We start from the raw sequence: 27,466 nt of genomic DNA, 5'->3' as shown, positions 1-27,466 counted from the left end.
GGGTGAAAAATCACATTTTGACTTTAATTATATTTTAAAACTAAAGTATCTTCGGAACACAAAAATACAATTAACGAGCTTCAGTTCATATTTATTACAGAGGTACATGACATCAAACATTTGGGCTCATTTTGCGACTTATATCTGTTTATGTAATAATTGCAGTTTTTAGACATAATGTCTGAGGAATTGAAAGTAGACATGTATGCTGAAAGGTTTTGAATTCTATCTTTATTACATTACGAACTAACGAGAGAAAAATAAGATAATATTATAGTCTGCACACATGTCGATCTTTACTGAAATAAGTTGATGTCAAACGTCTTTATGCTGTCACAGTACAATTGTACCCTGGCACCCATGAGGGCCCTTTTCTCCTAGTGGGTCACATTTATTACCGGTCATCTGTTAAAAAGAAGACTGATAAATTCCAATTTTGAGCTGAGATATGTACAAACTAGAACATGAACTAGATATCTAGGACATGAAAGACAGACTTCAAGGACAGATTCACTCTGTTTACTTTCTTACATTTTGTAATCTTCCATCCAGATATATATTTGAAATCTCTATTAGTGATTTTCCACCTTTTCACATGTCATATTTTCCAGAAGTGAAGATGAAGTATTAACTCCCGCATTTAAACTCCCTTCATTCTCACACTGTAATGTAACTGATACCAGTGAACTGGTGTTTCATAAAGGTGCTAGTAAATGTATTGATATGACGTAGTGACGCTAAAACCCATGTCAATCCTGTAAAAGTTTTCATGCGCTTTTTATCAAATTATTTAATAAATAACAAAATGTCTCAGTGAAGAAAAACTGACATATGCAGTGTGATGGTGTGTCTTAGGATTGAGATCACGAGAGCAGAGCTACAGATAAGCAGCGTATTTTTGTAAAATACCCCCCACCCTAAATATTCAAAACCCAAGTACTTTTGACCCGTGAAGATTCCGGGGAAGAATAGGTCTTCAGCAACCCATGCTTGCTGTAAAAGGTGACTATGCTTGTCGTAAAAGGCGACTGACGGGATCGGGTGGTCAGGCTCGATGACTTGGTTGATGCATGTCATCGATCCCAATTTCGTGGATCGATGCTCATGATATTAATCACTGGATTGTCTGGTCCAGAATATTGCTGAGTGCGGCGTTAAACAACAAACCAACCAACCAACCCAAGTACTTTCAATTAACTTGCGTACAGACTTGCTGTGTTTATGTGAATGCCTACCCAGATTGAGACAGCTTCTATTGTGTAGCTCCCACTGAACTGGGGCATGCACGCACGCACGCACACGCGCACACGCAGACACACACACGCACACACACACACACACACACGTGCACACACGCGCGCACACACGCACACACGCACACGCAGTGACAGACAGATAAGGACCATCCAATTCTTTCATATCATATATAATCTGTTCTTCAGGTGTTCTCTAAATTCTTTTGAGCAGTATATATTGTCCGGCACATCGTAAATCCTGTTCAACTCAATCAGTTTCCCTGTGACTAGAAGCTGTTCATGCAATCTTCTCTTGATGGCTTTCTAACCATTCCAAATGGGTTTTTTCTAAAAACAAATACTTTGGTCCAAGTTTATGGTTTTAGTGAACCTCTTTCTTAATGCTAACATCTTCTAATGTTATAATCAATCAATCTGTTTTTAGGGTGTTACAATCAACCTTGTCTCAAATCACACAAGGTCGATCACAAAGGACATGAACAAATACGAAAATGAATCGAGTGACCATAGCATTGGGTTTTGATGGTGTAATCAAAACTACCTTAGATGAGGAATGGACAATATGTCACCCTCATGTCAGCTGTTCCCCTTCATGGCAATCATTTCTCAACAACATCATCAATCTTTTCTTGATTCGGATTGTGGGCTTCCACTTGTGAGATGCTAAATCAAAGAACATGCGGTGGATAAGGGAGACTCCAATAACTAATATTAAGAAATACCGTATTCAATATTCTGCCATGAATAAGGAAAATTCCCGATTCTGATTGGTCAGTCAGATGTTTCATATCACAATAACCATGTCTGCTTTAAACAGCTGGTTTGATGGCCAAATCACCTGACATTCATAACATCATGCCATTTATTGGTTGTAAAATGCAGATTTGCCTAAAAATACTACACTAACTTCAGTAGCTGAAGTATGTGTGTGACAATACATTTTGAGCTGAAAAATGATAAAATTGACCAGGAGAATGTATTTCAAGTTTTACAGACAAGAGAGAGCTTGAGATTTGATGCTTTTCTGACTGATGTCATGTATTTTCATGACAATGAGTGGTGTGATGCTACAATAGAGATGTGCGCTGTAAAACTATGAACCTTGGGAGCTTTCCTTAATTCTCTTAAATTCTATAAAATGTTACTAGTTGATTATTTTCCATTGCAGAATTTCATTTTTTTTTCAGATAGCTAAAATGAATCCCGCAGATATGTAAAACAAGTAATGAAATTATTCTACTCTAAAAAAACCTACAAGACATCGTTTTGAAAAGGCGTGGATCTGATAATCCCAGCCCACACGAGGTGCTAAAATGAACAATGTCATTCAGATTTTTCTCAATAATACTATGTTTTCTTGGTTCTTGATTTTCTCTTTTTATGCTTCATTTTCTTGAAGATAAATTTTCAATTCCATCAAAACACATTCTATTAGTGAGGTCAAATAAACTCTTTGCAGGCGGTCAGATTGACCAGTTCTGTAGCTGTAGTTCTGTTCCAACAGTGTAATCTGGAAGTGAATATTATGTGGCAGCTTCTAGAAGGATAAATTTGTTGAATTTCAAAATTGCCTTTTCTGAAACAAATTGTTGTTTCTAGTTAACATTTGTGACCAGGATCACATTATCAGTCCATAGAGATGCTTTAATGGCGACAAGTAGACGGAGGAAATATTTAAGTTCTAACTTCTAACTTTAATGAATAACTTATAACAAATAACATATGATCTCTCTGTCCTTGGTTTTTTGTTTGTTTCCAAACTGTGTAAATGTGGAATAAGTTTAAGATTTTTAGGAAAAGTCTATATTCTTTCTGCTGTCTCTATGAATAACTCAGAAAACTGTCTCTCATGATCTTTATGAGAATCGCCATGAATAGCTGGAAGAATGCTGATGCAGCATTAAGCAATAACCACTCACCCACTCTTTGTGAGAGGGGAGGTAACTCTTTTATTTGTCTTTCAAAGAAACTCTGATTGAGCAGCCATTTTACCTGATGTTAGGTTTTAGATCAATTTCAATATCTCTTTTTAATTATTTTTTTATGTATATTTTATTTAACGACATTGTTATTTATAAAATATAGCCTGTGAACAAGTACCACTATTATCAAAAGACCTTCCTGTACATGAAAAGCTAAATCTGATGACTAAAATATTTCAAATGCACAACTCAGTCTTCATGTGTAAATACAATAAAACAAGGATCCACTTTACATAGGCCACCCATGAAGATCCGGGGTACAATAGGTCTGCAGCAACCCATGCTTGCCATAAAAGGCGCCTATGCTTGTCATTTGAGGTGACTAACAGGATAGGGTGTTCAGGCTCGCTGACGTGGTTGATGCATGTCTACATATCCCAATTGCGTAGTTTGATGCTCTTGATGACAGTCACTGGGTTGTCTGGTCCAGACTCGATTATTTCCAGACAGCCGTCATATTAATGGAATATTTCTGAGTGCAGCATCAAACAACAACAAAAAATGAATTATTACATAGGCAGTTCTTGAGGATTTCGACCAGTTTCTTGTTGATATGGAAGTCACTGCATCATATCATGGTGCATCTTCCTGAGGCAAGGGACTTAACTGACTTTAAAAGTCCAGTTTCCACCCTTGCCAAACTAGGCTGGTATTATGGAGTTATATTTTGGCTGGACTAACAAGTCAATGCATCGTCCAATCAAAATCGCACAATGAAATCGAAATCCAGTCTGTAAACTGTTGTGCAGATTTCGGTCGATTGCAGGATTTGCAAAATATGTGCACTGCCAACTCGCGTCAACAGATTTTTTCCAAATCTTTCATGTTTTGATACACTTTGCACTTTGTGATGTAAGACCAGTTTTATCACAATATAGATCTTGATTATTGAGCAGATCATCCTGACTGAGTGCCGCTATTTTGATACAAGTGATACAAAATGTGGAATCTGATTGGTCAGTGGGATAGGCATAGAAGGGACACAACTCAGAAGGGTAATAACCACTGGTGGCGCTACGATCTAGCCCAGAAATTCCAGTCTTGTTCGGCAAGGGTGGAAACTGAAGTCAGTTAACTCCCTTGCCTCGGGAAGATGATCATGGTGGTAGTTTTATAGAGGTATAACAACAGATGTTTTTGTTGTTGGGAGTACAGGAATTTTGTTTGTGGATAGTGGAACTTTTATCAAATCTGAGGTCAAATTTTCCAGGCATGACTATTTGACAAAGCATTTTTCCTTCCTACATGTGTAGTGTAGTGGTTATAGCGTTTTATTCTCACAGCATGGTCCTCGGTTCGACTACCACCACAGTGTATGAAGCCAAGTTCTGATGACCCCACCTTGTTACTGAGGGAATATTGTTAAAAGTGGCATACAACCACATTCACACCTTCCTGCATGTTTATCCAACTGTCAGTGCCGACCTGGACATGGTCTACAAAGCAATTTGGTTTAGATTGTCGACTAACTTGTCTGTCCACCCAGATTTCTCAACGGCGCTGATCTTGTTTTCTACCAAAACAAACTACATTTGCCAAACCCTTTATGTTATCGACTGGCATCATGGTTGAAGCCTTTCGTATAAAAACAGTAGTTTTACCATTACTTTTCTCAAGGCATTTACGATATAAAATTTAAGGTTACCATTTCATTGATTTTCATTTTCTTTCTTTAATTTTCATCAATATCAAAGTAAATAAATGGTATATTAAATGTCAGCCTTCTGAAGAGGTTTTCTGCACCACATGCACAAACATTACTGTCTAGATTCATTGGCTCACTCTAACGGCTTTGCTTGCACAGGCAGGTGAACTTTCAAGTACTTTCCTGCTTTTGAAATTCACAGTAACGTAACCAATGTTCGAAATTCATGCTAGTCCTCTATAATGAAACTACTAAATTGGACCGAGGACAAGTGAATATCCAATGATGGTAAGACCCGTGAAGATCTGGGGTAGAATAGGTCTTCAGCAACCCATGCTTGCCGTAAGAGGCGACTATGCTTGTCGTAAGAGGCGACTAACAGGATCGGGTGGTCAGGCTCGCTGACTTGGTTTATGCATGTCATCGTATCCCAATTGTATGGATCAATGCTCATGATATCAATCACTGGATTATCTGGTCCAGACTCGATTATTTACAGACCGCCGTCATTTATCTGGAATATTGCTGAGTGCGACGTTAAACAACCAACCAACCAATGTTAGTGGTCCTCATTGACTAGTAGCATTTGAGGGCTATAATGCTGAATTAGTTCTCAATGCTTTAGTTTTTGCCACAAATTGGAACTGAATAAAACTGACAAAAATTGGAAACATAGTAAACATTTTTGTATTGTTCAAGCAGGACTAGCTACAAACTCTGAGGACTGGTGAAATAAGTTTTAAACTGTACCATATCAAGAGAGAAAGAAAACAAATTGTTTCAATTTCGATATTTTCCAAAACCCAAAAGGGACAAATATAAATAAATTTATTATTGACAGAAAAAAAAAGAGAATTGATTTGATAGGCATTACTCAGAAGTTGACAAAGTAGACACAATTTATGGATAACAACTTATTAAACAGTAATTAAAGAAGTTCTTAACCATAAATTGTGTCTATTTTGAGAATAGATTTAAATATAAATCTTTTTTGTTAACTTTTATATCATGGTTATTCATGCCTGGTTGACTTTTTGTCAGGCTTATCTATGATTAAATGATGAATTGTAAATTTTAAAAGGTTTGCCATATCTGCTGAGATGGTATTGTGGTCTGCTTGCCTGTACAGTTTCATTAGCCGTGGAATATATGTTGCCTTCCTAATTGTCCTTGCAACCTACTGCCTTCTGTTTCTTGTTTCAAGGGGCAGGGGGGGTGCAATTTGCTGTACAGAGTTGCGTCACATGGGCATGCCAGAAATGTTGTGGGTTTGAATCTCGGTTCGCCATGATTATGTTTCTAGGTTTGTCAGCACCATACCAGTGCTTGATGGCTTCACCATAGCGGTAAACGTGTAAGACCTGCATCACTTCGGGCTTTCTTTCTACATTAAGCTTACATGCTGTGATATAACTGGGATACTGTTCAAAGTGGCATTAAACCAAACTCCCTCACTCTTATTTCATAGGTTTTGGTCCTGTTTTGTGATATCAGTGAAATACATGTTGACCACAACAAGCCTTCACATTAGATATAACTGTATAAACATGAATTGGAAATGTTTTAGTTCCAATTTGAGAATTTTTACTGACATTTGCTGCAGGCTTGGAGCCAAATACCGGCCTTTGAACAGGTCTAGATAACCCCCTGGAGGTTATAAGTTACTGGACCAGTAGGTGTTCAAATCAATCTCTACATGAACAGTCACTCAGGTTGACCTTAATCAGGCTAACCTGGTAATATTTTGAGATAAGTAAGGAAAGTCAACTTAAGTGTGTCTGCGTGCATTTATTTGGCTAATTGGCTATTTAGAATTTTAAGCCTTGTTTTCAAAGAAAAGAGTCCCTTTAAACTATTTCTCCCCACATGAAAGTTAATCAATGTATTATCACCTCCGCTGTTTCATAAAGTCTTCACACAGATGAAACGTGTTAATTCGTTAATTGATCATTGGCCTTAATACACGAGTGGAAACTCGGATAGATGGGCCAGGCATGTTCTCAGCATAATTGATTACAGCAATCACTACTGCTAACAGACTCGGAGATTATTAATAGGTTTTTATGAGCCTGTTCTAAGATGTTCAGAGGCCCAAAAGATGAGCATTAATAACAGAATCAATACACTCAGATACGGTAACAGTGTACATTATTAAATGCTTAAGTCAAGTGCGAACGTTTCTCAGAGATTTCGTGGGTATGACCTCTTTGATTAGCCCTAGACCACAATGGATGAACTTATTAATGCAGTCAAAAGGAGGACAGGTGGCATGGAATCCAGTGTTAATTGACAACAATATAACACTTTATCACTTTTTGAAATGATAACGTTACATGTTCATGACCAATGGTTCACTGAGACAGCAGCAATATAATCGGTCCCAATCGTTGTATAAACATTGATTGAATGCCCCTATTTCAATGGAGGGTGATTGTGTACCAGTTTAGGTATGTGGACCTGATTTGGCCTGATTGAAATTGTTTGTGGTCGTGGAAATGTGGACTGTGCATTTTTCAAATTTCTTAATTGGACATGGAACATGTTGAAATGTGTTTGGTAAATTTTTCAATTTGGAAGTTCAGATCAGAGTGTGGAGTTTATGAATAGATTTATGGTATTTGTGGACGTGGAAATGTGTTCCATTTGTTTTTCAAATTTTGAAATTCAGATTGGAGTGTGGTGTTTTGGAATAGACTCAAGTTGTGGGCTGTCTCCTTGAACTTGGTGATGTCACACCTTGTTGACATATCTATCAATGAACAGTGAACTGACGGTACACATGTTTGCTCAGACGGGACGAGGGAGAAGTGGTGGGCCCATGTGACCTGCCACATGTGATTGCAATTTCTCCATTAAGAAAAAATTCTGTCCTTTTGAAAAGCCTTCTCAAATAGTGAGGATACGTCCAGTTCTTGTTCTTCTTTCATTTGAAATACCACTGGAATTTTCAACTTTATTGAGCATCATTCTCTACTCAAGGATATGTTCAGACATTATTCTCAAACTAAAAAATTGTTCCGTGATGTAGGATTATTGAAAAGATCTCCTTTGTGGACAATCATACAGTGATGGATAATGTCAGCATAACTTCAGTGTTGAGAAATTACACTGATTGAGGACCTTCAGAAATTCACAATTTGACAGGATATCTGAAAAAAATTGTTTTTTAAGTTGCTGAAAACAGTTAACTTAATTAATGATAGGCTGATAAATTTATTGATTTTTCTGTCTTTTGCATGTAATAAGCTGTACTCTTATCTGGCATGCCATCAGACCATATGTAATATATTCTGATTTGATTTTAGGCGAATATATTTCAAACCTTTTTTATTTGTTAGCTAAAGTTCATGCTGTTTAGATACAGCTCTCAGCTGGTGACACTGCAGGAATGTGATAGTATGTTGAAATATCCTGTGGTTTCTTGCTTTTATTGCGTGTGTCTTTTGCTGGAAAAGTGAAATATATAGTTGAATCTATTGTGAAAATAATCTTTGATTTCTTGACATTTGCTAGTAAGAGTTTCAACAGATATGCCCTGTTCATCGAGATGAGTATTTTGAATGAGAATAGGGACCAGTCACCTTGTGTCACGCTAGGAGAAGGAAATGTCTTTCTTAAAAAACGTTAAAAACTTGAATGCAGGGACAGCATGATGTCTCCTTTGGGTTGGGTAATCCGCCACTATTGATATCATGTCACATATGTTCAGCAGGAACATAAATTTCAAAGGCCCTACAGAATACTCCATGGCCAGTGTGTATCGTGCATGAGCGTCAGAGCAGGCTCTTCCCTTTTGTGCACAAATATGTGAAGTTTGTTCCAAATGTCATACTTTACAAGTGATCGACATTGTTAATTTTACAAACGTGTCAATATCCTGTGTTTGAAATTTATGAAAAGAAAATTCGACAATGAAAGCGTATTTAGAATGACAGTTTGTCAACATGAGGGCCTGTGAAATCCTAACGGATCTTGTTCCACCTGGGCTAGATTCAGTGACTGAGCAGTAGTGGAGGACATAGGTCGGCCTACACACCTAAATACCTGTGAACTCGTGTCGCTTGATGGAGTAGCCTCTTGTGGGAGTGAATGTTGTCGAGCTGGGACGCTGGCCAAGCTTGTTACACCGGGAGGAGGGACGATAGTTTATTGAGATTGTTCCCCACGTTAATAATGTGTTATGAGTCTCCAGATTCCACAGATCATCATTTCTTGTGAAGACGTAAGTAATGTCGAGTGATGATCATGACCGGTGTATATGGGTCATATAGTGTGTGTTACGGCTCTGTGTCAGCTGTTTCCATTTTCTTGTGTATGCGATACGACTGATTCACTCCTATTGATTAGTCGATAGTAGTTGGTCTCTGTAGACAGGCATGTTTATGGTTTGTAAGAGCAAAATTTAATTAAATTACCTATTTCCTCAGATTAGTTTAGAGTTAAATTATTGTTTTTTTGGTGGTATTTAATGTCTGTCTGAATGTAAGTTGTTAAACTTTCTCACAAGAATATTCTTTATTTTGTAATTGAATTATTGAGAGGAAAAACAATGAAAATGTGGTCCTTACATTCATGCTTTGCTCATTGTGTGTAAACAGGAGAAATAAATATTGGCTGACATGAAACAGCCTTCCTCACATTACACTTCAGTTTGTATCAACAAGGTGAAATAATTCTCTCTCCAGGTTCCCCTTTGTGAAATAATTCTGTCTACTGACAAATATTTGTCAGCTAATTATCACCTTACAACTGGCAACCAGGATATTGTTCAAAATTTTCCATCCTGAATTTTCACGTGTGAGACGAAAGTATTGAGTGAAACCTTTGACCTAACTGCTGAAAGTATATAGTAACATGATTATGTGACCAGATCTGACATGTATACAGGTGAAAGTGCTAGGACTGTAAACTGGTGTACTCACTGCAGAGACCAAATACTAGTCATTTCTCACATATTTATTTGTTCCATTAAGAGAGGCAGGCCAAGTTATGAAGTAGGCAAGTGTTTGTGATTTACCTTAACATTACCTACCTGGTAAATGTTAACACAGGTATCTGTTGGGGTTATATCCGTAAGTAAATACCCCTGCAATATGAACTGAACATCCTTGCCAACCTGTACATACAGGTAAGTGTTGCAATTGTTGTACACTTGATGTAGGTCACTGTTTGAATCCTGGAATAGTGAAAAGCTTTCCTTCCACATACACCATCCCCTCTGCCATTTGTGTGTTCATATCTGCATAGTGTACCTATAGCAGGTTCATGCAGGCCAAGTATTTTTATTTCTTGGTGTTTGCTTCTGCTGACCCTTATAGTTGAAATAGGGTGAACAACTTTTAGTTTGGTTTAATTTATAGGGGACAGTAGAGTTTCACTGAAGTGTAAACGTCTGAGACCTGCATCACTTGGGGCTTTCCTCCCACATTATGCTGACATGCCGTGATATAACTGTAATACTGTTAAACTCACTCACTCACTCACTCACCTATGTTGCTTTGTGTTATGTAATTTTGAAGAAGGACTGATTTGTGCCCATGTCCAGGCAAAGCCTAGATATTGTATTAATGCAGTGTGGTAGTTTTACATTGTCTCTGTGTAATCATTGACTGCTAGGTCTATATCATGATATTTGAGCTTGTAGACAAAGTTGTGTCCAAGTGACTTGAATCAAAATGCTGTGAGTGATACCTTACTTGCCATCACACTGCTGACCCTTTATCAATCAACATGTTTATCATTTGGCGAGCTAGACCCTCAAAGTTGACACCAGACTGTTCGTTGCACCCATCTGGTTAGTTCCTTGTGTGGTGTGTGCACCCAAGTATGAGGAAATAAGGCTTCATATCCTCAATGCTTTAATCTTAATCTTTTGCACTTAATGCTGAACCAGCAAGTTTAATAAATACTGTAGTGCAATCTAAAGACATCTTTTCATGCCTTGATCCTCAGTGGAACAGACAAACCTAATAGTGCTAATGTTTTTGCCACATTTGTTGAAAAGGAATTTAATAAAATGGTCAAAGGAGCTGATGATTTCAGTTGTGCCAATACCTTTTGATGTATTGACTTAATACATCTATGACTTAATAAAAGATGACTTGATCAAATGACTAAAGAAATAATTGATTTATGACACATGGGATTTCTTGGATTAGATTGTGTGAAAATGACCTGTAAACTAAATCACATGAAAATGCAAAGGGTGTAAATTAATTAATTGTTTGTGAAGGACACTTTCTTTCTTTGTTCCTCAATTGTTTGTCAAAGATCTCATGTATAGCTAATGAAAATATTTCTTGGATTATGAATTGATAATTTTGTTTAAAATGCATGAGGTAGGTGTCTGAGAAAATGTTCTTGGCATTTAGATCTAACTAGATTTAACTAAAATATTGTGACGTAGTTATCACATGTCAGAGCACTAATATGACATAAATGAATGCGGGATCGGTTGGTCAGGCTCGCTGACTTGGTTGATGCATGTCATCATATCCCAATTGCATGGATCGATGCTCATGATGTCAATCACTGGATTGTCTGGTCCAGACTTGATTATTTCCAGACCGCTGTCATATAGGTGGAATATTGCTGAGTTTGGCGTTAAACAACAAACAAACAAACAGAATCAACTCTGATTAAGGTTCTACCATAAAGCTGTCCACTCATTCATCAAGTGTTACTAATACAGAAAGGCTAGTGAAAGGCAAGATATCTTGAGAGTTACTAATTTAGATGCACATTTTGCTGATCATGTTGTCCTAGCACAGGTCATATTGTCCTGACCACAATTCGCAACAATATTCATAACTGTTCACTTAATTACAGATAACTTCATCAATGTCTGCCACATTTCACTCATGTGGAAGGTTAAGATTATTCACAGGGTTTGTCAACAAAATATGCTAACTTTTGATTGAATTAGAATATGTTTCAGCATTACAGTTGTGTTATTCAATGCATGTAATCACCTTCCTTGGATATTATAAATCAGAATAGCAAGATGCACATTACTGATTATACCATGCTTGTCTTGAAGAGTTGATGATTGATGGTTGACGATTGAGTTTTGAGTTTTGAGTGGTCATGATCAGTTAGATGTAATCCTTGTGGCAATCCCGTTACGGAATAGGTCCCACATAAATCTTGTTCATCAAAAAGTTGACTACAGAGAATTGAGTATTGAATGGTTATAATCAGTTTGTTTCAGTGATCCATTCATATAATATTCACTGCTATTTTGCCTTTTACGCCCAATGGAATCTGTTTGGCAGATAATCGAGACTGTTTATTCTCTCTAACTTCCATTCAAAGATTTCATAATTTTCTGACATTAACGTTTTATGTTAATAATCCCTGTGTAGGGCTTCCACGAGTCCAAATTTTTGGACTCGAGTACCCGAGGAGTGAAACTCGACTCGTACTCGAGTACCCGAAAATAGGACGTCCTTAAGAATATTGGTTCATTAGATCAAAATTGCCATCTAAATGTATTAAAACATGTTATAAGTATAATTGAACTGCACTGAAATGTAAATGGAAAGCGTCCACGGAACTTGTTTATCTGTCAAAGTGTATGGAAGTGATCAGTGTTAATGTTTGCTTGTAACTGCACTCATCTTAATCACGACCTTCAAAAACATTACGTCATGTCTACAAATACAGAGACCATATTGGTATATGGTCTCTGACAAATACTACAATACATATTGAACACAAACCAAGTTTTTTTCTGACGATCAGCGTTTCATTCGACACCTGCCAACAAGCACGAACAATAATTCGCAGGAAGAAAATCAATAATGTGCATCACGTGACATACACGTATACACAGCTGCTGGGCTGCAAGACTAAGGAAATATGGCAATGTACTATAAGTTCATTCATTCATGAGTTGGTCACGTTTTCAAACTGTACCAAATTGTCGACCTGTCGCTTGATTTGTAAGCACTGAAATAGCACATATATACCAGCTAATCATTTGTTAATCTGTGTAAGGGAATACACTTTGCATTTGAGTCGGAGCAAAGAAGCAATAATCGCCTTGATACATTCAATTTGTTAAAGTCGGGAAGGAAAAACAATAATTACGTCTATTTTATGTGACGAGTACTCGAGTCCTTGATAACGGACTCGAGTCCCACTAAAACCGACCCGGCCCCGAGTACTCGAGTACTCGAGTACTCGTTGAAGCCCTATCCCTGTGGGAATCCCTTTGCACAGTACGTCCCCAGTACCCCGTGTTCTTCGTGAAGTTGACATCTGAGGATTGGTTGGCCACAATGTGTGACCTCACTGATTGTGTGTCATTTTACTCTGACAGCATGGATCGTTGCTCATGCCGTGGATCGTCAGTTTGTCAGGTCCAGAATTGGAATGTTCAGGCCGCCATTATATTGCTGGAATATTGCAGACAGCTGTGTGAAACAGCATTGACTGACTTGCTATGTTTGTGGAATCTGTTTGGAGATGGTTCCAATTTTTTCTCTATGCTAAAAATACCTTATTAATTTCTAGGCCTGTCATGATTACTCAAGTAACAGGTTGTGGTTTGATAAGAATTCCTTACCGTGTCAAAACTGTGCAAACAGGTATTTGCTATCCTGGTTTAGTATTATAGTAGAATAGATGATGGGGGTTCTGGCTCACTTCCACTAGAGCCAGATTCATATACCTATACCACCAATACAGAAGGAAATTTTTATGTCAAAATGATGATGCGATTTAACAATCATCATGAGTGAGCCAGAACCCCCATTACCTATACTACTATTATTAATAATCATTTGCAGTTACATTAATGAAACTGTTAATATTTATATTGCCACAATCTGATGTATTCATTATACATAGTCATAAAACGTCACTGAATCAGCAGTTTGCAACAGTCTGTCAGTGATGTCATTCAGCTGGTGCTTTATTACCAACACTGTCACTCGTCGCTATCAAACATACCCAGGATTGAATATAAAACAATGTATTTTAAAACAAAATTTCATGTCATCATTGACCGTCTAAAAACTCAATTACAATAGCGTACATACTTTCCAAGAGCACATGCTCATACACGTGACCAGTATTTGTTCAGAGTGAAATGAAGTCTGTTTGCATACCAGGGAAGATCTGGGGTGGAATAGGTCTTCAGCAACCCATTCTTGCTGTAAAAGGCGACTATGCTTAACGTAAGAGGTGACTAACGGGATCGGGTTGTCAGGCTCGCTGACTTGGTTGATGCATGTCATGTCATCATATCCCATATCCCATCGATGCTCATGATGTGAATCACTCGATTGTCTGGTCCAGACTTGATTTTTTACAGACCGCCATCATTTAGGTGGAATATTGCTGAGTGCGGCATCAAACAACAAACAAACAAAGGATACCAGGGTTAAGAGACGACAAATCAAATAAATGAAGTCATAAAAAGGAGGAAGCAGTCATTCACTAAATGTGACCAGCGATGAGATAAGGGACCTGTTGAGTGTAAAATCACATTTTGAAATCTAATTATATTTTAAAACTACAATTCACAAGCTTCAATTGATATGTTTTATTAGAGAGATAAATGGCATCAAATATTTGGATTCATTTTCAGACTTATAACTGTTCATATAATAATTTGGGGCGGTCGGGTAGCCTAGTGGTTAAAGCGTTCGCTCGTCCTGCCGAAGACCTGGGTTCGATTCCAGACATGGGTACAATGTGTGAAGCCCATTTGTGGATTTTCCCCGCCGTGATATTGCTGGAATATTGCTAAAAGCGGCGTAAAATCATACTCACTCACTCATATAATAATTGCAGTTTTTAGACATAATGTCTGATATGTCTGAATGTTTGAAATAATGTTTTTATTACATTACGAACTAACGAGAGAAAAATAAGATATTTTTATACAGTCCTCACACATGGACATTTTTTGTGGAAGTAAGTTGATGTCAAATGTCCCTCTTTATGACGTCACAGCACAATTGTTGCACAGCACCGACAAGGTCCCTTTTCTCCTCGAGGTTCATAAATGTTGTATATGGTAGTAAACTCTGAAAGTAGAGCACACATGTCCTAGAATCTGAATGACATGCACCGTTTATGTTTGCACACCTCTTTCATATTCACCGGGGGCACGGGTGGCTCAGTCGTCTAAGGCGCCACGATTCGCTGTGCAGAGTTGTGTCCCTTGGGCACGCCAGAAACCTATGATTGTGGGTTCGAATCCCGGTTCGCCCTGATTACGTTTCAAGGTTTGTCAGCACCATACCCGTGCTCGTGGGTTTCACCGAAGTGGTAAACGTCTGAGACCTGCATCACTTCGGGCTTTCCTCCCACATTAAGCTGACACGCTGTGATATAACTGGAATACTGTTAAAAGCGGCGTAAAACCCAACTCACTCACTCACTCACTCACTCACTTTCATATTCAGCAGTCTGATTCCAATTGGGCTTTGGACCTGGCGTGTTTCATATATACACAATACATTATCACCTGGTAATGTATCCACAGTATGCAGATGGAGTACATGTATCTGATGATGGCAGGCCAGATTATTACTTCACTGATAGAGGTGAAATGGTGTGTTCAGCCATATGCCAAGATGTTAAATGTTAATTATGCAGTTTAATTAGTCTGTTCTTTTGTAGCTTGCTGTTGATCAATTCTGTTCATTTAACGTGTAATTTTATTGGACAGCAAACCTCTTGTCATTCTCCTCAAAAGCCAGATGCAATCAAAACAGCTGTGATTGGTTTTATTCAAATGGTGACATATGGCTGACCTGAATTCTGAGAATGGCTGTGAAGCCATGTTTAGTGTTACATTCCACTGCATCGGAACGAATCACAATAATGTATCAAATATTGATGCTTGGCATAGTGTTATTGTCTATATTGATACATGACATAGTGTGTCATGGTTTCTTCTGCAAATGCATAAGACTCTCAACCTCTAGAATCCTAGAATTGGTAGTGCAAGACTCATTGAACTGGTGAATGAATAGTTTCTGCAGTCTGTGCCAAAACATTTGACTACATAATTTTCAGTAGATGTTTTAGTTATTTTATATATGAACTGTTGGTAGCTGAGCTTACAAGACTAAACTTATGGCTAAAGAGTGTTTCTGGGAAAACTTGCACTGTAGTTGGCAAGTCTAGATGACTCAATTTTCTGAAAATAGAGCATTTCTGGGCTACATTTTATTAAGATAATTTAACAACTGTTTTTTCTGTAAAATAGTTTCATTATCGAAACTAGATATGGTAGTCTAGTTAATACCATACACATTAAAAATCTATGCTATGTGAATTGTAGCCTTTGGGCAAATGTATGAAGTAGACAATGGATGATGATGGCGTACTGTCAAGTTGCAAACCTCAGTCCTCCCCTACCTGCACCCAAATTGAGTTGTTGTTGAACACAGTGGTACAAGTTTGCTCTGGAATGAATAGATGGAGAGGCAAACAAGGCTTACTTTGTTATCAATGCAGTTGTAAGATATACAGTAACAATCAGCACAATTGTCCAATAGCACACACCATGTGCCAATGGGTTTAGGCTTGAATATTAATCAGGCGCTCTTTTATGACCATATGGCCTCGTATATACTTGAGGTAGTTGCATATGTATAAATCATCATATTTACAAAGGTAGACCATCATCTTCAAGCGGTTTAATGTGAGAATGAAATGCAGTGAGGTGTGACTCTTGTGCCCACCAATGAAGACTTTTTAGTAACAGGACCTGTATGAGCTACCTCTTGTTTTCAGGTTCTACATTCAGATACAAGAATCATCATTGTTATGTATAGAAAGATATGTTATCAATGTGTGTAAACCTTTCCATATACAGACTGTTAAAGTATTAGTGAGGATATTTAATACCTTTTGTGTTCAAGGTGTCGTTTCGGACAGAAACTCCCACTGTCAGTCGCTGATAACAGGGATTTTGAGTAATGGTGATGTTTCTGGATACTTTATCAGTGTTTTGATGTCCTTGTGTGGCATCCATTCTGGTTGGGATAACTCTGAGTTGGCTATGATAAAGACATGCTTAGTGTGTCTTAGGTTTGAGATATGTCCATTGAGAAGCTTTTAGGGAGATCAGAAGTTGAGGGACTTGAGGCTTGTGACTTTGTGATTTCAGGATTATTGCAGTGGACATGCAACCGTTACTTACATGACTACCAGTTTGGTGGCTATCTCAACAGTGTTTTTGACCCTATCATGGAATACATTAACAAATACAAATTATTGCCCATATAATGACATTTTGTAAGATATTTAATCATTACTGTAACATTTCTCAATCCCATTAAAATCTTAGTTCTTGCTATTGCTAAACATAAATCTGAGGACATCCCATTACGGGTCACGTCAGAATGACCTTTCATCCGACTAATCAAAGTGTCGCTTACCAGATCATGAAAGTAACAGTCGGAATGAGTTTTCTAATCATGCAACCTCAAAAACGTTAACACGGGGTATTTGGAACGACAGTTACAGCCCGTACGACTTATTCCGTCAAAATTATCTATCACTTCTGGGGGATAAACATCTGATCAGGGGAGGAAGTACGTAGGAAGCACTCCCATACAATCTGAGCCATATATTAGACATTCCGGAATGTTCGTTTGTTCAGTTTTCAAAATTTTAATTGAGAACTGTGTCGACATAATTTTCAAGTGTAGTCTGAAATGGAAGATCTGATTTTAATGAGATTGAACATTTCTCAGCTTAATCGTATTTTTTTTATAAGCATTTACTACCAAGTTGATTCACTGTTGGGCGAAAACACACACATATTACCAGCATTTGAAAGTGGGGTTTGTCTTGTTTGGTAGAATATTTAAAAGATGAAAGCCCGTTCAAATGCACACAATAGTTAAAATACATATTTTTCCCTAAAATGCAGTATGTTCAACATTTATAACAGTCTACCCTTATCATTATCTCGTGAATTGCTGAGGCCTGAAGACTGTGACAATCACAATGATATGGTTTTCTTCAACGTTCCGGTTGGATTGGTAGGCAATATGGTTTGGTTTTTTTATTAAATAATAATAATAATAATAATAATAATAATAATAATAATAATAATAATGTGCATACATATAATGTGTCAAATCCACACCCTAAAGCATGCTCACAGCATGGATCAGTGTGTACCCAATTTTCATTCTCAACTCCCTGGGAAGTATACAACCCAAGATCATCTATATTGTCAAATTTAAGCAATTCTTTTCTTTTTTTTAAAAGTAGGTTGAGAGAGTTAATCTCATGACAACTAACATCAGTACCGGGCTATGTGTTATCAGAATCTAACCAATAAAGTTATCATGCTAACAGGGTTTGAGGACATCATGTTCTCCTTACTCCAACATGATTCAGTTGAAAAACTGTCGTCATCACGATGAAGATGCTACGACCTTTCTCCTGGTATAATGAAGGTCATGTTGAAACAGACGTGAAAATTAGGAAGGTGGTGTCAGGGGACATTGCTGGAATGGTTGAGAAGTCGTTCTGGGGCAAACTCGGGCAGTAGGTTATGTCGAGTCATTATCATCCTGGCTGCCGATGGTGCTAGACTTCATACTATTGGAATTGCTATAAAATGCTTTTTGTCCGATATCAAAGGATAGAATTTTTCACAGACTGTTACTTTTGAAATATCAAGTACATACTGATCGACATACCTGTGGTTTGAAGTATTTCAGTCACAAGGAATCCTATTGACAATTTTACAGGAGAAAAATTCGAACGAAAACAGCAAATTAAAATCTAATGATGGAAGTCTAAAACGGACTATAGAAATGTGTGCATGTGACTCCGTTATAATGATAATAATGTAGTCTTCATAAAACATCTAATCACGGACCTATGTAACCATACAAGTCCGTGATCTAATCCACATAAAAAATAATTTGGAGAAAAATTCTAGGTGTGCATCTTCTAAAATAACAAAATGATGCTGCATTTGTTTTGTCATCACTGCTCCCATGATGCATGTTACATTACACTTGCATAGCCATAACCATCGTACATGACATGGAGTCAGTACTAGGGGATGTATACAAGTTCTTTACACTTGAGACAGATAGAGGGAAACAATTTATTAGTTTAGATAGGGTGTATTACCGAACCTCCAAAGCTATGGGGTTTTCAATTCATACCAACAAATCTGATGACCAAGCAATTTCAGGGAAAAATAGTCCATCCTGTTTATGAGGTCACATTATTTCCACACCATTCATAATTAGTGCAGTCAGGGCTTGTCATTTACCTTGGTGAAACCTGGGTGAACAAGAATTATTCCACTGACTACATGTGACTACAGTCAGTTGGACGAAAAGCCCCCATGGTGCCATCAGGTAAAGGTGATCGTGTCATGGTTTTGCATGCCAGAACCTGTGATCTGAGGCTAATTGATGGATGAGAGCTAGTTTCTGAGGCGAAAAAGAAAACTGATGATTATCATGAGGAAATGATAGGAGGTGAAGTGCTCATAGACTGGTTGGAACATCAGAGACTGCCCAATCTAAACAAGCCCAGTATCATTATCATGGATAAGTCCAGATAATATAACGCCTGGGAACCAGATACTGTTGTTCCAACCATGAGAAGTGTGTAGGCGACCATGCAGGAATATCTGACATCTTGCAATGTCGACTTTAGACCAGCTGAAACGAAAGTTCAACTCATGGAGAAAATTCACCTGAATAAGAAACCAGTAAAGCATAAACAAGTACTGGCGGCACAACACGGTCACATTTTCTTACAGACGCCACTCAGACATTGTAAGTTCAACCCTTTTGAGCCTATCTTGGCTAACTGTAAAGGGTTCGTGGCAAGACATAACACAACATTCAAACACACACATGTCAAAGGGAGTATCAATGCAGTCTTTGCTCGATATCAGCCTTGTTAATTTCATTCTTTTGGATGACAATACAGATTCATATATGTCATCAGTGGAGTCAGATGCTACCTAAAGAAATCATCTGTAGAACAACAAATAGTCCTTCTTCAAAATCCCTAACCTTCCAATACTATATATAATGCAGTACATATCCTAAATTGCAACCCCATCAACACATATCAAAGCATAAGGTGCAATAACAGCAATTTTTTTTAAAATGCACGTGCCGGTGTAAGGTCATCACCTCGGGACAGGTGTTAGGGGATTACCTCAGGTTATAGGCCGTTTCATACATGCATGACAACACACAAATATTTTCTAAGTTTATCATCATTTTACCTGTAAAAATTCCTTTTAAGGCTCATCACAGTGTCAGTTAGGATAGGCTAGATTAAGTCGATTTGCGTTGTTTTGATATATGCTATTTTCATAGCCCTGTGACTCATATTTATTAAATGAAGCGCGAAAAACATTTTTGTAGCATTTCCAACAGTACTTTAGTGGTTAAAGCTTAGCTTGTCGTGTTGAAGACCCTGGTTTGAGTCTCCACATGGGTACAATTTGTGAACCCGTTTCTGGTATAAACCTGCAATGATTTGGGTGGAATATTGATAACACTGACTCATGCAGCATTAGCCCAGTGGGTAGGGTGTTCACTTCCCACTCAACACATGGGTTTGCTTGTCCACACGAGTTGGCCTACTGGTACCAGTATTTGCTTTTCATGACTGAGACATTGTCTTGACCCACCCAAGTACAACGTATGAAAATATTAATACAATACTGATGTGTCTTAAACGCTTTTTCTTGACTTATAACATAAGAAGCTCTGCACTTGTTCACAAGAGACGTAATTCAAAATTAACATATTGTTTTTAGTTTCAACAAATTCATTAAATGCGCAATCATGTGACTGGATTTCTGGTCTATCACCTGATTGTCTGGTTTGTTTAAATGCTGTCGTTGCATGGCAACAAACACGTACTATTTGTTGCAAATTGTGGGAGTGGTGGGTGCTACCGGTAGAGCGGGACAGGACATTCTCACCCTTTTTGCTGACACCTCATGCTTCTGATCTTCTTTGCCCTTTACGTCCAATGGAATTTGTTTCGTCGTATAATCTAGACTGGTTATTCTGTAGCAATGACGTTTTATATTTTCTTGAAATGCCAGTGATAATATTTGGAATTACCTTCTCAAAACATGGAATTACTGGTTATCTGTTTCGAGAATCGCTCAATACAAATTTAGAAAGTTAGCACTTCAATCTTACAACTGTAATGGGTTATCTCATGTGTAGAGCTCCCCAACTTACTATCAGCTTTATTACCCTACAGGATGAATGTGTATGGCATTGAAATGACACTGCTCTTTGATGACTTAAAGGAACGCATTGCCAATTTGGGGAGGATTTCTTTCCCATATTTTATACAAAGTTGATTTTGCTCAAAATAGTCTGATACTGTCCATTTGCAATGACAACTGCAACATCTATTAGCTTTTTGAAGTTGTAATATCAATGAAAACAGGTTGATTAATGAGGTAGCCAGCAAGCCCGCTTGATAAGGGTACTGGCATCTGTACAAGAGCATCATATTGCTCATTATGATGGCTCAATTACAAGAAAAGAGTACTGGAAGATCAGACATACACAATTTGATGGGGCCCTGGTTGGCCCAGTCATCTAGGGATTCACAATACTCTGCGAGGGCAGTCGGGTAGCCTTATGGTTAAAGTGTTCACTCGTCACGCCGAAGATCCGGGTTCGATTCCCGACATGGGTACAATGTGTGAAGCCCATTTCTGGTGTCCCCCGCCGTGATATTGCTGGAATATTGCTAAAAGCGGTGTAAAAAACCAGACTCACTCACACATTGCTCTGTGAAGAGTTATGTCCCTTGGGCATGCCAGAAACTATGATTGTGGTTTCGAAACCCAGTTATAATTCTAGGTTTGTCAACACCATACCTGTGATCATGGGTTTCTCCCATATTAAGCTGCCACTGTTCAAAGGCAGTGTTACACGCAGATCACTCACTGACAGACAGTTTGACATGTCAAGATAGCTTTTGATATCAGTGGCATTTCTCCAATGCTAGCTGACAAAGTTCGGGTCAATTGTTTTGCTCAATCTTTTCTATGTCCCTTCATACAGGATCTGTATCATAACCTGGGTTGTTTCACAACACCAATAGATCATGACTGATTCTCCCCACTTCTTGGAACACCCAGTTCATGTTCAACTTGACAAATTACACACTGACAAAAGGCCAGACTATATGAAAAGTGTAATTGATAAGGCCAATTACAAGTCAGATGACAGAATGACAGCCAATCACACCTGTGTAATATGAGAGATGTTTGTGTTGTAATTAATTCAAGACTGTGTCAACAGGACCAGAGGCAGTAAAATTGGCTAGAAATGACAGCAGTGTTGATTACAAATCACATTTGGTGTAGAATGATTGACAGGTTTACTGAACTCGTAATATGTCCAGACTTAAGTCCCCCTATTCGATGGCAGAACAGGTCCGATGCAGAATAAATCCTGGCAAACTGTATGAACTGGAAGAAAAACTGAAACACTCCACTCCACTCCACTCCACTCCACTCCACTCCACTCAAATGCCAACATACTCAAATGCCCCACTCACTGAGTAGATGCTCCAGATTATCTGCTATGGTTGATCTGTGGCATAAGACTCGACTCATCCCACTCAATCACTGATCCAGTAACATAGTTTCAATGCAGCTTGTCATACCCTTGAAGCAGGTTTCTCAATATTGATATCAATGAAAAAAACTTAACCAGTGCCCAAACCTTGTGAGAGCACTTATCTCTGATATAAATCAAACATGGTGTCTTGACTTTGTTCGCTGGGGGTTTACAACTATATTTGATGGATGGAGATTTTCTAAACAATTCTGTACTGGATGCGGCCACCTTAGTCTGTCAAACAGACCATGATACAACTATATCTAACACAGTGGGCAAGTCTAGGATGTTTGGCAAGTCTAGATTACTGTAGTATCATCTGAAAATGAAGAGGGTCTCTGGGCTACTTTTTAATATATTTTTATTAAGATAATTAAACATCTGTTTCCTTCTGTAAGATATGTTTCAGAGACCAGATGTTAGTCTACAGCCATCTAAGCATGTGAGGACAGACTGACAAAAGAATATTTGTTGGTGTTTTATTGATGATCATGGTCCAAAAGCAGTTCTTGTTTTGAGGGTAACGTTTAAACAAAGGTCTGGACATTGACAGGCCCTGAAAATGATTATAATGAAATTCTGTTCAAACGTGTGGTTCACTTGAAGTGAGCCAAAATGAAGTTGGGAAAACCCAGACTTAGTACTGATGACTGAAGTTGCAGTACGTCTTCCATTTACAAAGATGTCAGTGGGGTAGCCTAGTGGTCAAAGTGTTTGTCAAGCCAAACGCCTGGGTTCGATTCCCCATTCTTGGTGTCCTTCACTGCGATAATGCTGAGGGCTTTATGAAACCCAACTCACTCACTCACTCAAAAGGAATCTAGAGCTCAACATGCATTTTCCACCTCCTTCCACACATGGCTTCCAAGCACAGCGCAATCGTTTATGTCCAGGCCTGTTTTTGTGGCAATCAATGGAAACTGTATTACAGTAGGCAAGGTGTTCACCTTCCGTGATCCCCACATCACCTGCCCACTCAGGCAGCAGTGATGATGACTGCATAGATGCACTCAATACTATTTCATGTGATTACTGGGTATGTGTCTATCACCAAGGGAAATCAGATGTGAAATGCTATTATTACTTTGCCTGGAATTTCATCAAAAATGAAATGTGATTTTTGAGTTTCAGTATGTTCAGAAAACCATAATGAAAGGGGGAAGGGTTGTATTTTCTGTTACTATTTTTTTATATTATTAATATGAATTTTATTGCTCTTGAATGCTTAATACTGGTATTGTGTCTGAACACAATGGATCAAAAGTAAAGTATACTTTTATTTTAATTTCACAGACAGCATCAGTTGTTTGAGTCGATGTGCCGTTCTTAAATAGATTTATAAAATTGTATTCATTTGGTTATATCAGGGTTTTACCTTGACTTACAAAACTGGGAGTTCAGGAGACCCCCAATAATTAATTTTAAGGGTCCTTGCAGGCTATATGATTGTCCTGTAAAGTAAAAAAATGGTGTGGTGTACTGTAAGTTTAGATAATTACTTTAGAGCCTGGAATGAATCAATGATCCTGTGGACAGTGGTCATTATTAATGGGTAAAATAACACACACCCATAACTGCTCTTGATGCGCTGTAGGTACAGTGAATATTATTGTGGATCCCTCAATTTTTCTACATCCATTCTCTAGATTTGTGAGTACTGGACGTACATTTGTGCCCATGTAAAACCCTGATATGTTAATCAACTTTCATTTACCATTACTTCAATATTTATCCATTGTTAGAAATTCCAGCAAAACCCTGCAGTTCATTGTAACCAATACTGTTACAGTGATAGAAACTAACATTTTTAGTCCACTAGTCCTTGTGATGATGACATATAGTAAAACCCTTAAAAACGGCAAATTTCTACTAATAAGTCCTTTGATACCTTAACTATTGGGCAGTTTGGCAAGGACTATAGACTAGTGTCAGTTTCTATTGCTGCCATTAATAAACAAGCAGTTATGTATTTTTTTAAATAAGATAATTATATTTCTATATATCTACAAAATAAAATGAATAAATTCCAAATGAAGCCCAGAACAAAAATGAGGCAATGTAGACTTGCTAAATAATTCTAGACTTGAGTTGGACTCCTTTTAAAAAATGTTCTCGAGGGTCTTGGAGACAGACTTCCAGGCCACAGCTCATTGACAGTTCTTGGGAGCAGTAACAAGGATAGCTTTATTACCCAGCTAACAAGCACCTGTCACATGAACAGGGAATAACACTATGGGTGGAGATACATCCGCTAAAGGATATGTGATATGGGCTGTTGTATGTCGTAAGTGCCCATCTGTCACGTTTTATTGGATGTTTTAGTGTAAAAGGATTTTTCCACACTCTAACATCACTGGAATTGGAGGCGTGTGGTGCAAGAGTTGTCAGTTTAAAGAGTGAGTGAGTGAGTTGGGTTTAACGCCGCTTTTAACAGTACTACAGTTATATCACCCCGTGTCAGCTTAATGTGTGAGGAAAGCCCAAAGTGATGCAGGTCTCAGAGGTTTACCATTTCGCTGAAACCCACGAGCACGGGTATGGTGCTGACAAACCTAGAAACATAATCAGGGTGAACCAGGATTCAAACCCACAATCATAGGTTTCTGGCGTGCCCAAGGGATGCAACTCTGCACAGCAAATCACGGTGCCTTAGACGACTTAGGCACCTGTGCCCCCGTCAGTTCAAAGACAGAGACATCGGTTCTGATTGTAGCTATGGGCTAGCACAATAGTTATTGTGTTTGCTGGTTGCACATTTGTAGGTTTGATTACGGGAATTTTGGAATCGCCTGTTCCCATGCAATATACACTCATATGGGCTTTTTGCAACTGTGTCTATTATTTGATGTAGGAAAGTTTAATCTCAACATAATATGTGAGAACTCACTGTTGGATTCTAGTTCTACAGCTCTAGAATGAGAACAGTGCCTGGATTTCACTTCTAAAAGTGTAAAGCCCTGTATATACTCTGATTTTGCATGTAGGTTGTGTTCCTCTGATGATACAGTGTGTTCAATACATTTGTGATATCTTTTTACTTGTAATCTGAGTGACTATGCTTGTCGTAAGAGGTGACTAACGGGATCAGGTGGTCAGGCTCGCTGAATTTGTTGATGCATGTCATTGTATCCCAATTGCGTGGATCGATGCTCATGATGTCAATCACAGGATTGTCTGGTCCAGACTTGATTATTTACAGACTGCCATCATATAGCTGGAATATTGCGGAGTGCTGCTTTAAACAACAAACAAACAAACAAGCTTGTAACCTGAAAATGAAAGTGCTGATGCAGACGAGCATCCATGATCAGGACAGACATTGATGCTGGCTAGGGCAGTTCATTCATCTGAAATGCAATGGAACGTTGCTGTAATTATGAAATAAATAAAGAAGCATACATGATGGTGATATTCTTATATATCATGCAACACATTGCCTATTGCTGCTAAATATGATACCAGTTCAGTATATATGATGAGAGAGTTATGACTTCATAAATGCTAGGTTAGAAAGGCAGCCGATAAGCATATAACCCCCAGACCTTGGTGTGTGGTATAGGCTAAATTGACTGGCTGTCATCAGTTTATTGGCTGCAAGAGTATATGAGGATAGGACCAGACACTGGGTATCAGCTGCAAGACACATCATGTGGCCTGTTGTGTTTTATGCCATCTCATCTCTCACAGGCTAGGAGGCTGTAACTATGTATTAGGACTGGACCAGACTTCATTGATAACAGGCAGACCAGATTGACCTTCTGTTCTGAAATAACTGCTCAGCTTCAGTTAAGGTTTAAGAAAGATTTAAAGTGAATGGGTATAGGAGATTTTAAGAGACCAGACTGAACAAGGTGTTCAATATTTTGAAGCGATTATATAAAGTTTGTCAAGTCAGGAATATTATAGAATTTGATTCTGAATGTGGAGGGGAACCAGTGTGAAGCAGAACATGGATGGTTAATTTGAGATCATTTTGAAAAAATAAAGAATTTGAACTATAGGTTTGAGGTGCAGATCAGTTGTTGTTTGATACTTACCTTTTGAAAAGCATGTTCTGGGCACTCAAAGACACAGAGACTGGATTTCTTGTTACTTTGAACACGGACTTATATAACCTTATGTATGTCGCGGCACAGATAGTTGCAGGAAATCTGTAGCGTTTCCTATCCAGGTTATATAGGAGAACCCACTCATCCAATGGTAGATGACCAGACGATGGAAACATGAATATATTAGAACACTCGAAACACAGGTTTCAAAACGTCTGGTGTCACCCTGGGTAAGTGACTCAAATGTGCCTCTTCTACCCCGGCGGAGAAGGGGTACCTGACAAGTGAGGCTGATATAAAAACCCTCTAGCGCCCCTAGGCAGCTCTTTTGCATACTCCCCAGGAAGTTGAGAAAGATAACTGGCATGCATATGGAGCCACTGTTTGGGGAAACAAATACACCGCATTTCAACAGATACTAGTATCTTAATAAGTGCAGTATATAATGTATAATATACAAATATGTTCTGTGGCATGTTTCTTTTGCTAAGATTCCCAATCGAGGTGGTACAAAAAGCCAAATGGTTTCAGAAAGCTGACATCTGATTGGCTTCAGAATCTATGTATGTTTAATTAGGATGGGACAGTCAAAGTATGCTCAGGATTCACCTGATGAGACCTTCTATGGAGGTGTCATCAGATCTTGGCACACAGAGAGCTATATTTATTGGAGTAAAAGATCAGTTTTTAATGAGATTGCAGTTGAGAAACGTCTGATTATTAGGTTCATCTGTAGTACCGATCCTGTTTCATCTCAACCTTTCTCTCTGATGTTTTAGTCTAGTTGAACATTTTTTCTGTTTCAGGGCATATTGGTCCAGGAAGTAGACGAGGGTCAACCCTGCCTGGCCTGTACGGACCACTGTCCCGGCTTCAGCCTCCATGTATGGAGGTAGGTTTGACCGGGCTTGTT

At 38.3% G+C, this 27,466-nt stretch overlaps 1 protein-coding gene across 6 annotated transcripts in view; it reads left to right on the top strand.

The window, feature by feature from the left end:
* LOC124126830 (four and a half LIM domains protein 2-like) overlaps positions 1–27,466 on the top strand; it is a 161,258-nt gene that overhangs the window by 48,699 nt on the left and 85,093 nt on the right. For 5 of the 6 annotated variants that reach the window (XM_048384396.1, XM_048384394.1, XM_046490369.2 and 2 more), the window contains exon 2: positions 27,360–27,445. In XM_048384396.1, coding sequence (XP_048240353.1) covers positions 27,360–27,445 — 86 coding nt within the window. Of the gene's footprint in view, positions 1–8,808; positions 9,106–27,359; positions 27,446–27,466 lie in introns of those variants that run through there. The other variant, XM_048384395.1, reaches the window with a different exon arrangement.

This window comes from Haliotis rufescens, unplaced genomic scaffold (genome assembly GCF_023055435.1).
Source record: "Haliotis rufescens isolate VD_foot unplaced genomic scaffold, xgHalRufe1.0.p SCAF_5, whole genome shotgun sequence".
Classification (NCBI taxonomy): Eukaryota; Metazoa; Mollusca; class Gastropoda; order Lepetellida; family Haliotidae; genus Haliotis; species Haliotis rufescens.
Note: the sequence above shows the minus strand (reverse complement) of the source record. Positions and strands in the feature narration are given on the sequence as shown.